This window comes from Paracoccidioides lutzii (assembly GCF_000150705.2).
Source record: "Paracoccidioides lutzii Pb01 unplaced genomic scaffold supercont2.6, whole genome shotgun sequence".
In the NCBI taxonomy this organism is placed as follows: domain Eukaryota; kingdom Fungi; phylum Ascomycota; class Eurotiomycetes; order Onygenales; family Ajellomycetaceae; genus Paracoccidioides; species Paracoccidioides lutzii.
The window spans coordinates 451,512-464,222 of NW_015440952.1; the positions used below are offsets into that span (position 1 = coordinate 451,512).

The 12,711-nt window shown below is 46.2% G+C and overlaps 2 protein-coding genes across 2 annotated transcripts; one reads left to right on the forward strand and one right to left on the reverse strand.

The window, feature by feature from the left end:
• Positions 1-16: 16 nt before the first annotated feature.
• On the reverse strand, positions 17-1,121 carry PAAG_02722 (hypothetical protein; the record flags this gene model as incomplete). The annotated part of the gene is made up of 3 exons (XM_002795200.2): positions 17-424; positions 497-721; positions 831-1,121. 3 exons carry the CDS (start codon positions 1,119-1,121, stop codon positions 17-19), a joined length of 924 nt encoding a protein of 307 aa, XP_002795246.1.
• A 1,338-nt stretch (positions 1,122-2,459) lies between these two features.
• Positions 2,460-12,162, forward strand: PAAG_02723 (vacuolar protein sorting-associated protein; the record flags this gene model as incomplete). The annotated part of the gene is made up of 4 exons (XM_002795201.1): positions 2,460-9,866; positions 9,924-11,544; positions 11,604-12,020; positions 12,122-12,162. 4 exons carry the CDS (start codon positions 2,460-2,462, stop codon positions 12,160-12,162), a joined length of 9,486 nt encoding a protein of 3,161 aa, XP_002795247.1.
• Between the last annotated feature and the right edge of the window lie 549 nt (positions 12,163-12,711).

Here is a 12,711-nt window from a genome sequence, read left to right on the forward strand (position 1 = left end):
TTAACATTCAACAAATTTACTCCTCACTGGACCCGGCCTCCTTAACTGCCTTGGTCTCTTGTAGCCGCTGCTCCAAGTGCTTCCATTTCTCAACGAGGTCTGATCGGGATTCGTAGTGCATGTACAAGTTCTCGCGGGCAACCAGACTCAGAACGACGCTGGCGCCGACCACGAACGTCAAGACGAAACGATACATGTGGTACCACGATGGTGTCCAGCCCTTCACCGCGGCGCGGGCATCGTTGTAGTACAGGAAAGTGAAGGCGCAGAATTGAGAGATCAGGGCGTACTCAACGGGCATGAAGAGGGTAGGCCAGGCGACAGCAGGCGCGACGACGCCAAAAGCATACCTCTTGTAACCAACATGACCACCGTAACCAGCCCATTCCAGACCCCAATGGATGGCGCCAAGGAAGGAGAGGATCTATTACAGATATCAGACACAAGACACACAATCGTACGCGGATTTAGTCGGCAGAAGAGGGTATGGACTTACAACTGCACCATATCCAATCTGGACAGGTTCAAGGACGCCCATCAGCATCTCAGATGTTGCGCCAGATATAAAGTGACCGGTGCCGGTAGCAATGGCATTGTTCATTTCCCAGGAGAGAAAAGAGGTTCCGAGAGAAGTAGCAAGGTATGGAAGGACGCCGGCCATTCCAAGAAAGAGAGCTTCTTTGGGAACGTCCTTGAGGCTGAAGGTGTCCTTGATGATTTTCTACAAAACGTCGGAAACGGCAGATATCAGTATGCGCCCAACAAGAACCAAGTGTTTTTTAGTCCCTTTTCATTTTTTGGAGAGCGCCGGGATTGAGGATAAGACGCACCATGTCGCTCCTTACACCAGCCATCATATCGATGTCCTCCTCCTCCACGGCTTTTGGCACTGCATCGCTCGTTTTGACAGCAGCCGTCGAGGCATATCGAAGCAGAGCGGTGGCGGCAGGCTTGCGGGCAGCCAGGGCTAGCGATGTGGATCGAGGGAAAGGAGGTTGACGGACAGATGATGTCAATGGGGCCTTGAATATGGTGCTGGAAAAAGCCGAGCGTGCCATTGAGACATTGGAGCTAGATGCTGCCCTCAGAATGGAGCGAGCGGCTGCTGTTCGGTAAAACATGGCGGAGACGGCGGGACCAGGAGGAGACTAAGCGGGATTTTCAGAGGCAGGATAACCTGTTGCGAAGGGTGTGAAAGGGAGGACGGCTTCTAGTTGCCCTTGAATAAAGCGTAAGTGCTCCTGCGAGAGGAGGTGGAGAGGGAAGTATACAGGAATTGGCCGTGAGGGTAGAGTGGTGAGACTTATATTGACGGTTGTTGTTGTATATGATGTTGCTCGGAAGCGACTTGGGGGGTGGTGTAGGAGGTAATCAAGCCCCTCGGCTAGTTAAGTAACTAACGAACTAGTTTAACTAACTTTTAGTGGACGGGCGGCATGGCAGATCACGTGGAGAGGGTTTGAGGAAACGAACTTGCGCGATTTCATATACCACGACAACATGGATTTGATAACTACTAGTTATCAGGCCGATTGCCGTTGAAGAATACTAACGGAGCTGTACCCGTATTGTAGAAGAATTCTCCCAAAAGTCTAGGGTAAAGAGACATGTCGAGTGGCTGCAGACTCCGAACCAAGCTTTACTTTTTATTTTTATTGTTAGTTTATTTTTTGCATGCATTCCTCTCAGAAGCATGCATATACATAAATTTGTATCGATACGGCGTTACACTAAGAGGACAGAATCCAATAGTGATGGCAAATTTCCTCGAGATGAAATGTCAAGAAACAGGTTCTGGGCGGATAATTTAATCAATTTGTTGGTTCCTGCGGGCCTTGTTAGGTAGTTACACATCGGGTTCTCTGAACGCTTGGTCCTCATTCGAGCAACTTCCTGGTGACGTAAACTCTCCTTTATCTTAAACTATTTACTCTTGATTTGGACCATCTGCCGGCCCCAACACCACCACCACCACCACCACCACCACCACGACGCCACGGATATTTGGTTCACTTAGGACTGTGAATGTGTGTGCTGGGAACTGTGGTATGAGTGCTGTGTCGCTCTTCAAGGCACACTGTTAAGCCCGAGGCCAACACCTTTTTTATAAGGTGCTCCCAGCAAACCTCAAAGAATCCGCCACAGTGGCAGGTTACTCTCTCCTCTCTTCCGTTTTTCTTAATTGAAAGTCCTGTGTGGGTTGCAGTGTTGACCGTCGACTTAAGGAGGAAAAATAATTATTGCCCCCCCTTGGGTCGAACCCGTTTGTATCATCTCATCAAGAACTAACGTGTCTCGCACCTAGAAGGATTACTGTATCGTTGACTAGATCTATTTCGATTCCCATGCTTTGCGAATTGAGAATTGTCCCCCCAAGCCTCCAACCATTCCATCTCTACCTACCCGATTGAATTTCCTCCCGCCGTGAAGGCGAAGGGTAACGCCCACCAACCTCCGCCATGTTGGAAGGCTTGGTTGCCAACCTGTTAAACAGGTTCCTGGGCATGTACGTCAAAAATTTCGATGCAGGACAACTTAATGTCGGAATTTGGTCTGGCGACGTGAAACTACGAAACCTTGAACTGCGGAAGGAAGCTCTGGACCAACTCCGTCTTCCCTTAAATGTCGTTAAAGGCCATCTTGGAGAACTTACATTATCGATTCCATGGTCAAATTTAAGGGGAAAACCGGTGAAGGTCGATATACAAGATGTCTTTCTTCTCGCAGCACCCAAGGAAGATGCCACCTACGACCCGGAGGAGGAGAGACGACGACAGCATACGATCAAGATGGAAAAGCTCGAAAGCGCGGAAATACTGAAGGAACAACAGAATATCGATGGGATGTCACAAGAGGAACGATTAAAAAACCAGAGCTTTACTCAAAGTCTGACGACTGCGATTATCGACAATTTACAGGTGGTCATCAAGAACGTGCATTTCCGCTATGAGGATTCCATAGCTGCACCCGGACATCCTTTTGCCTTGGGTATCACCGTCAAGGAGCTCAGCGCTGTCAGCACAAATGGTGAATGGAAACCAACGTTTGTACAGTCTACCTCAGGGACAAGCCATAAATTGGCTGTTCTTGAAGCTCTCGCGATTTATTGGAATACAGACGTTGAGCTATTTGGCTCCGGGTCTGGGGGTGACGCTGAAGCCATGGGCCTAAATCATGCGGAGTTGATGCATAAACTGAGGACCTCTATCGAAGAAGGAGAAAATAACCAGTTCATACTGAAGCCAGTGAGCGGCAGAGCGGGTCTCGAGATAGATAAAACCGGACGGTCAGATCGACCGAGAATCAAGGCGAGGCTTCTTTTCGATGAACTTGGCTTCGTCCTCGATGACAATCAGTACCGTGACGCTCTGATGCTTGTTGATCTCTTCCACTATTTTATTAGGCATCAAGAGTACAAGCAGTACCAACCTAAAGTCAGGCCCAAAGAAGACCCCAGAGCTTGGCTACAGTTCGCTGCAAATTCTGTTCTAAGCAAAATCCATGAACGGAATCAGCGCTGGACGTGGGATTATATACGACAGCGAAGAGATGACCGAATTGCGTATATCAAGTGTTTTAAAATGAAAAAGAGAGAGGAAGTCATGTCACAAAGTGATGCTGCGGAGCTTACTCGCCTGGAAGAGAAACTCTCTTATGAGGACCTCAGATTCTGGAGATCGTTAGCCCGAAACCAATTGAGAAAGGAGAATGTTGGGATTAAAAAAGTTGTCAAACCCCAAACTTGGTCTGAATGGATGTGGGGAACCAAGAAGCAAGAGGAGAGCACGACAATGACAGAAGAGCAGAAACGGGAGCTTTATGATGCAATCGACTGGGACGAGAAAAAGGCTGTCGCTGAGAGCATCGACCTCCCGAGAGATTCCGTGAAGTTCCAGGTAGATTCCAGCCTTAAAACTGGCAGCTTTACTTTGAAACGAAATTCTCAAGGAAAAGCAAATGAGGTTCTGAAATTAGTCTTTGATAATTTCCGGGCGAAGGCGAAGCAACGACCCGATTCCTCTGTCATAGACATTGACCTGGGCGGTCTTCGACTATACGATGGGACGACTAAAGGGACGCGTTTCCCACAAATAGTTCGAGTCAAGGATAGACACCCGGAGCCTGAGGATGAGCAATACGGCAAGGCAGAAAATCAAGATCTTGAAGCACAGGAGGAAGATGCTCTCGGTTTGGATGATAGCCTGTTCCATTTCCAGGTAGAAAGGAACCCTCTTGACGGCAGCGCAGATTCCGCTATCAAAATGAAGCTGAAGAGTATCGAGATCATTTACAACCCCGCGGTTCTAGTTGAAGTAGTTAGATTTTTTCGACCCCCTGAGAGACACATGGAGTCAATTGGTGCCTTGCTTGAAACTGCAGGGGCCACTGTTGAGGAGATTCGGCAACAAACCCGAGCAGGTTTGGAGGTGGCACTGGAGGAGCATAAGACAATCAATGCCCAGCTTGATATCTATGCACCTCTGATCATAGTCCCTGAAAGCATCACAACAGAGAGCACCGTGTGTTTGATTGTCGATGCCGGTCATGTCAGTGTTACCAGTGAATTGGTATCCAAAGAAACTCTCAAAGATATCCAGAACAAACATACAAAGCAATTCAGCGAGCAAGACTACAGGCAACTCGAAAGCCTGATGTATGATAAGTTCCTCCTGAAGTTGGATTCTACCCAAGTCCTCATTGGTCCTGGAATCGAGGCTACCAAAGCACAACTAACCTCCGGTATCGCATCAAAAAATTTCCATATCATCGACCGTATCAATATGGATTTTATGCTTGAGTTATGCATCCTTCCGAAATCCACGGACCTTACGCGAACTCGAGTCTCGGGGCATTTGCAGGAATTGCACGCTTCTATATCTGATAAGAAGTATAAAAATCTCATGAAGTTAATCGACATTGCGGTGCCTCATATAGACGAGCAACCCAAAACCAGCTCTAAGCCACAGGAGAGCTTAAGACCAAGGGCTGGGACGACTGCATCGAACAGGAGACGTAGATCATCGTCTTTTCAACTGACCCGTCCCAAGGAGTTCCCTGTCGATGATATGGATTTGGATGTCGAAGAGTCGCGTAGGCAGGCCGTTGAGAAGGGGCCTACAAAGCCTACGAATATCAATCATCGGACTTTTGAATTCAAATTTACCGTTGACACACTTCGAGGATCGCTTTATCGCTCTGACCCTCATGACGAAAGTACCGATAAATTGCTGGCCGAACTAGTGGCGAAACATTTCCATTTAGACTATTATCTTCGCCCATACGATATGGTTGCGCAAATTCTCCTGAACTCTCTTAGTGTTGATGACTATATTGAGGATTTCCCGGCTCCCGAGTTCAAACAAATCATATCTTCCAAAGGCTTCGATGCAAACGAAGAAAGGGACCTAGTCAATCTTAAATTTGTCCGTGTCAATCCAAATTCGCCAGAGTTTATGTCGACCTATGATGGAACAGAAATAAATTTAGATCTTTCCATCTCCACAATTAATCTCGTCGTCACAAGGAAGACGCTTCTTACGCTCTTGGATTTTGTCCTTGTTACATTTACAAACCCAGATAACAAGGATAACACCAATATACAGAAGCAAGTTGAAGTGGACACGCCATTGCCGAAGGATCACAAGGACGAACGGAAACAGACGGATACAGGGAAAATCCGTATTAAATCGAAACTGGAGAGAGTTGTTCTCATCCTCAATGACGACGGAATCAGGCTTGCTACACTAAGTTTAAATACGGCCGATGTTGGCATCTTCTTAATTGACCCAACAATGCGAATTGAGGCCCGAATAGGGAGTTTGACGCTCTTTGATGATATCAATGGTACCCATTCGACGGCTCGGAGGCTAATGAGTATCGAGGGAGATGACTTCGCAGATTTTAAATACCAGACATTTGATCCCGAATCTGGGGATTATCCTGGATATAACTCTGAGGTGTTTCTACGTTCTGGATCGATTAAAATAAATTTCATTGAGGGCCCTTATCAAAAAATCGTCGGATTCTTGGTCAAATTTGGAAAAATGCAGGCGATTTTTAATGCTGCACGTCAAGCTGCAGCCAACCAGGCAAACCAGATCCAGGAAACCGCTTCGCTTATGCGCTTTGATGTTATCGTTAAAACACCAATCCTTGTATTCCCTCGAATCACTGAGGAAGATAGGCCCCGAGATTTTGTGACTGCACATTTGGGAGAAATATACGCTAATAACAAGTTCAGCCCCCTTAATGAAGAAAGAAGTAGCCCAAGCGTTAACGTGATCTCAGCTGGAGTTAGACATATTCGGCTAACTTCGAACCTCTGGTATGAGGATGATTATTGCGAAGAATTACAGATGATTGAGAAGGTGGACCTAGATTTTAACATTCTCTACCTTGACCACCAGGCAGGCGTGCCTCGTCCGGATATTGAAGTTGATGGGTCAATGTCTCCCATCAACCTTCGAATTTCTCAACCGCAGCTTAAATTCTTATTAGAGTTGTCCAGAACGATCCCAGCAGCTCTGATGCAAGATCAAGACCTTGAAGAGGAAGAGGCGATTGAGTCCCTTCCACCCTCCGCCACGGAGTCAGCAATCTTGGCCACCCCTGGGGCCGGTGAAGATGCAAGCCAGAAGTCACATCAAACCAACAACGGTATATTTGAGTCAGAACCGTGGATACGGCTTGACATGGTATTCCGGGTCGAAACAATCGGCTTAGAGCTAATTCTCGCGAAAGATGGTCAGCCAGTTGGTCCTTTGGATGAAGCAAGTTTGTCTAAATTTTTCCTGAACAATACAAATGTCAAGCTTCGAATGATCAGCGACGGCTCACTTGAGTCTGAACTCCTTGTCCACTCATTTAACATTCGGGATAGTCGAACCAGAGAAACAAATCGCTTCCGCAAAATCATGTCTCTGATCAATACGGATGTCCAGCAGCAGTTTATGGCCAGTGTATCGATCTCTGGCGGTCAAGACAAGCACCTTATCGCGATGCTTACTATTGATAGCCCAAGGATTATTTTTGCTTTGGACTACCTGTTCGCATTACAATCATTTGCAACCGCGGCTTTTGCGACCGACGAAGTACCTGCAATCGACCACGAGTTGGACGAGTCAGAGGATATGGAATCGGAAATCCCATCTCCTGGTATTCCAATGAAACCCACTCCCTCTTCGTCCAACAATGGATCAAATGCTATGACATTTTCTTTCGGAGTCAACGTAGTTGATGCCCAAATGATTTTAGTGGCCAATCCAACCATTGCCAACACTGAAGCGATAGTTTTAGGTTCAAAGCAATTAAGGTTTGCACAGCAGAATGCCTCAACGCTAGAAATGACCAAAATCGGCATGTTCCTCTGCCGAATGGACAAATTTGAGACCAACCGACTTCGAGTGCTAGACGACTTCGCGATTGCTCTTTCCATGGATACGAAGTCCAAAGGGAAATGCTCCTCAATGACAAGAATCGACGTACACGTTGACCCCTTGGTTCTTCGATTATCGCTCCGAGATATTCTGCTCGCGATTCAAATTATGAACAAGACCTCTGAGATGAGGAATACAGGAGGTGAACAAGAAGATTCCGATTCGAAGAGCACCAAGGATCAGAAGTCTATAAAGTCTGCCCGACCAAGACCTATCGGAGGCAGACCCTCTTCTTCTCTTGTTGTCAGCACGGGTTCACAACATCCATCCGTGGATACGGACAAAACTCAACAGTCAATAATCATGAAACGAGAGGAAATGACCGCCCTGGTTGATGGTATTAGAGTAATCCTTATCGGAGACTTGCACGAGTTACCGCTGCTTGATTGGAGTGTCAAAGAATTCAAGATGGATGTTCGAGACTGGTCTGGCAATATGAGTGCCGATACCTCAGTTGACACCTTTCTCAACGTTTACAACTTTTCCAAGTCAGCTTGGGAGCCGCTGATTGAGCCATGGAAATTTGGGTTCCACATGGCGAAGGAAATGAATCCCGATCTTCTCTCAATCGAAGCTTTTTCGCATAAAAACATGGAGCTCACTATTACGTCTGCAACTATCGCTTTGGCTTCAAAATCGTTCCAGTTCCTATCTACGGATGAAGATGTCTTGTCAAAACCTCAGGGAGCAGATGCCCCTTATAGGTTACGGAATTATACCGGGTTTGACCTTAGAGTTTGGGCTGATGTTGGAAAAAGCGGAGAAGGGCCCGCAGTAATGCTACACGACGGCGAAGAATGCCCCTGGAGATTCGAAGACGCAACCACCATGAGGGAAAATCTCTTGCCAGAAGGCACAGCTGGCATGGTGGGAGTAAAGCTTGAAGGCAGTGGATTCGACACAATTAACAGGATCCCTGTTATTCGGGAAAGGGAAACGCTATACAACTTAAAACCGAAACAAGACAAAGTGCTCCACAAGCTTCTCATTGAAGTTAGGCTCGCGGCCGACAATGTTAAGTATATAACTTTCCGTTCACCACTGCTCGTTGAGAACAAAACACAGATTCCAGTGGAGCTGGGTGTTTTCAGTCCCGAGGATGGTCACCTCCTAAAGATTGAAAAGATACCACCTGGAGATGCCCGACCTGCTCCTGTAGGAGCTGCATATATGCATTCTTTAGTTATACGGCCTGACGAGGGGTTCGGGTATGACTGGTCTAACGAAAGGCTATTCTGGAGGGATTTATTAAAGAGGCCTACTCGAACTCTTAAGTGCAACAGCGAAAACGGGCAACAGGCACCGCCGTTCTACTTCCAAATGAGTGCAAACTTTGATATCAAGGATCCTATTCTTAATGTTTATCCATATATGCGCATTCGTGTCTCCGCTCCCATCGAAATCCAGAACCTTCTCCCCTACGACTTCAAGTACCGCATCTATGACAAAAGTACGCGGAAAGATTGGACAAATTTTCTTCGCAAAGGTGGTATTAGTCCAGTACATGTTGTCGAACTGTCACATCTCCTACTACTCAGCATTGATATGCAAGACACCGCCTTCAGAAACTGCGAGTTTGCTATAATAAATGGGAATGCACAAGAAGACTTTCGGAGAGAATCGATTCTTAGAATCCAGGATGACCGCGGCACGGAATTGAAACTTGGGCTGCATTATTTTTCTGTCCCGGATAGTGGCGGAGCGTTCAAGGTTTCGATATTCAGCCCGTATCTTATTTTGAATAAGACAGGTTTAGATCTTAACCTTCAGAGCAAGAGCATGTTCCAATCAACAAAGTCCGCTGGACAAGCTATCAGGACCGATGGACGGAGTGGAGTTCGCAGGGCGCTGCCATACATGTACTCGTATGCTACAAGCGATCGCAGAAACAGGTCGATTCTACGAGTGGAAGGCTCTTCCTGGAGCAAACCGCAAAGTTTTGAGGCTATTGGGAGTACTTTTGAAGTCATTCTGCCCTCTTCAAATGGAAGGGCCGAGTACCATGCTGGTGTTTCCGTCGAGGAGGGCGAAGGAAAGTACAAACTGACTAAAGTGGTCACTGTTGCACCTCGCTTCATCCTGAACAACAAATTGAACGAGGATCTGATCGCTCGCGAACCCAGTTCCTCAACTGTGATCAGCCTCAGGGCGGGCGATTTGGTACCGCTTCATTTCTTACGACATGCTCCCGAAAAGCAACTCTGCCTTTGTTTCCCCGGTGTAAATAACCAGTGGTCATCTCCTTTCAATATCTCGGATCTTGGAACCGTTTATGTAAAGTTGGCCAAGGCGAATCAACGCCAAAGACTCATACGAGTAGAAGTACTCATGGAAGCAGCCACAATATTTCTTCATATCACCAGTGAAACCCGGCATTGGCCTTTCTCCATGCGCAATGAAAGTGACACGGAATTTGTGTTTTTCCAGGCTGTAAGTATAAGTGCTCCAAAGGCTTTTAGGAATTAGAATGCTAACCATTGCTGCTAGAATCCTAATCTAGATGAGGATGAGGACTATCGGGAAACAGGATGGCGTCCAATCCGGTATCGCCTCCCCCCTAGAAGTGTCATGCCCTACGCATGGGACTATCCAGCCGCCAAAAGCAAGTCTCTTGTTCTGCTGTGTCGTGGCAAAGAACGGCATATCAAACTAGCGGAAATCGGAAACTTGATTCCAATGAAAGTGCCTCCATTAGAAGAATACGGTCCATCAAAGATTATTGATCTTAATATCTCGGCAGAGGGCCCTACGCAGACCCTGCTTCTGTCAAACTTCAAGCCTTCCAAGAGTATGTATCGCCAACAACATTCCCTATCCTCTCAGAGCAGCCTCTCCTCCGGTTTTGAAGTGAAAGACATCAAGTCCGACATCACTCTTAAGACGCAGCTTCGATTAGGTGGTATTGGAATATCCTTGATCAACCAGAAAATGAAAGAATTGGTTTACTTCACCTTCAGGGATATCGAGTTCAGATTTAGTGAGTCAAAACTATACCAGACCGTTAATACAACAATAAAATGGATCCAGGTCGACAACCAACTATACGGAGGTATCTTTCCCATGTTACTCTATCCTAGCGTTGTTCAGAAAACTGGTAAAGAAATGGAGGCACATCCAATTTTCCACGCCAAGGTTACCCGTGTTAAAGACGACTCATATGGTGTGCTGTATATCAAATATGCAACGGTACTCTTGCAGCAAATGACTTTGGAACTTGACGAGGACTTCATTTTTGCAATGTTGGATTTCGTTAAAGTCCCTGGCGCGTCGTGGTCTGAGGAAAAGGAAGGAAGGCTCTGCGATGAAGATCTCGATATCCCGGAGCCACAAGCGGAGGATCATGGAAATGATGTCTATTTTGAAGTATTGCATCTCCAACCTATGCAGTTAGATCTCTCCTTCGTGCGCACCCAACGTGTGAACGTGGAGGATACGATGGAGTCATCCAATCCACTCATGTTTTTCGTCAATGTCATGACAATGTCCATAGGGAATGTGAATGATGCTCCTGTCCGATTAAACGCTTTGATGCTGGAGAATGCGAGAGTATCTATGACTGCGCTGCTTTCCAGCATCACAAACCACTATACCCAGGAATTTATCCGCCAAATTCACGTTGTCCTTGGTTCTGCAGATTTCTTAGGAAATCCTGTGGGGCTGTTTAACACGGTCAGCTCAGGTTTCGTTGACATCTTCTATGAACCATATCAGGGACTTGTCATGACGGATCGACCACATGAACTGGGCATTGGAATTGCAAAAGGGGCTACAAGTTTCGTCAAAAAGTCCGTTTTTGGACTTTCGGATAGCATGGCTAAATTTACCGGAAGCTTGTCAAAAGGCCTGGCGGCCGCTACCCTCGATAAAGAATTCCAAGATCAACGACGAATGGCACGAACCCGTAATCGGCCTAAGCACGCACTGTACGGTGTCACGTCTGGTGGAAATGCCTTTGCCCAAAGTATGGCCAGTGGTATAGGAGGCCTCGCACGCCATCCTCTAGAAGGCGCCGAAAAGGAAGGGCTCCAGGGCTTTATAAAAGGAGTAGGAAAAGGGGTTTTAGGGCTCGCGACAAAGCCTGCTCTAGGTGCTTTTGATCTTGCCTCTAGTGAGTTCATAATTTCCACAACCTTTCAAGACTATTTAATACTAACAAAATAATTTCAGATCTCGCTGAAGGAGTTCGGAACACTACCACTGTTTTTGATTCTGGAGGGTTAGAACGCGTCCGGCTTACCCGATTCATCGGCATGGATGGAATTGTTCGGCCTTATTCACAACGGGAAGCACTTGGCCAATTCTGGCTCAAAACTACAGACGATGGCAAATACTTCAACGAAGACTATCTCGCGCATCTCGAGTTTCCGGGAAAGGACATGTTTATCATGCTAACGTATAACCGAATTATGCTTATTCGATCTAAAAGGTTGACGGCGGAGTGGGATATCAAGTTAACCGATATTCAAACCATCTCCAAGGAGAGGACAGGAATGGGTATCACTCTCAAGGGTGGTGCAAATGGTCCATTTATACCCGTCCAGGATGAGAGCGCCAGAAATTGGCTATATAAGCAAATTGCGATTGGTATGTTTTGAATTCTCCACTATTTCTTAAGCTTGGCTACTCAACGAGACCGGCCTGTTTTCTGGACAACTTTGCTAATAGTTTTACTTTCCCCTTCTTAGCTGTAAATGCGTTTAATGAGAAGTACAGTGCAAAAGGATAAAATAAATATGGATGCTATGGACGAACATCATGATAAAAATAGTCATTGGAAGCAACGGAAGAACCGGATGAAAAACATTGAAAATAATTTGCATAGATAATTACCCCTTTCGCGAGTTATTATTGTTCTTTTCCTTCTTACTTATTACTATTTCGTCTATTTCGTGAAACATGCATTATCATGTTTATCCCGTGTTTTCTTTAATACCTCACGTTGTCGCAATTTGGCGTAGATAGAATCACCAGCCTCCTTTCCCGACTTTTTAAGTGTTTAATGAATTTTGGACCCTCAACTCAGCATTGGGTTAATGCGGAGAAAATGATGCAAATAATTAGATTTTTTCGTGAACCACATGCCAGAACGACCATTAAGACCTAATTCACAATTCAAATGGTGAATTAACGTTATCCAAGCAAGTAGCAATCTTTCGAGAAGCTGTCAGCATTGCATAGATATTATCATACGGTCTATTAGTAGACATATCCCCCATCGGGGAAACGACATAAAAAGTTCTACTACAACCAAAACTTCAACCTTTCCCGAAAAGCC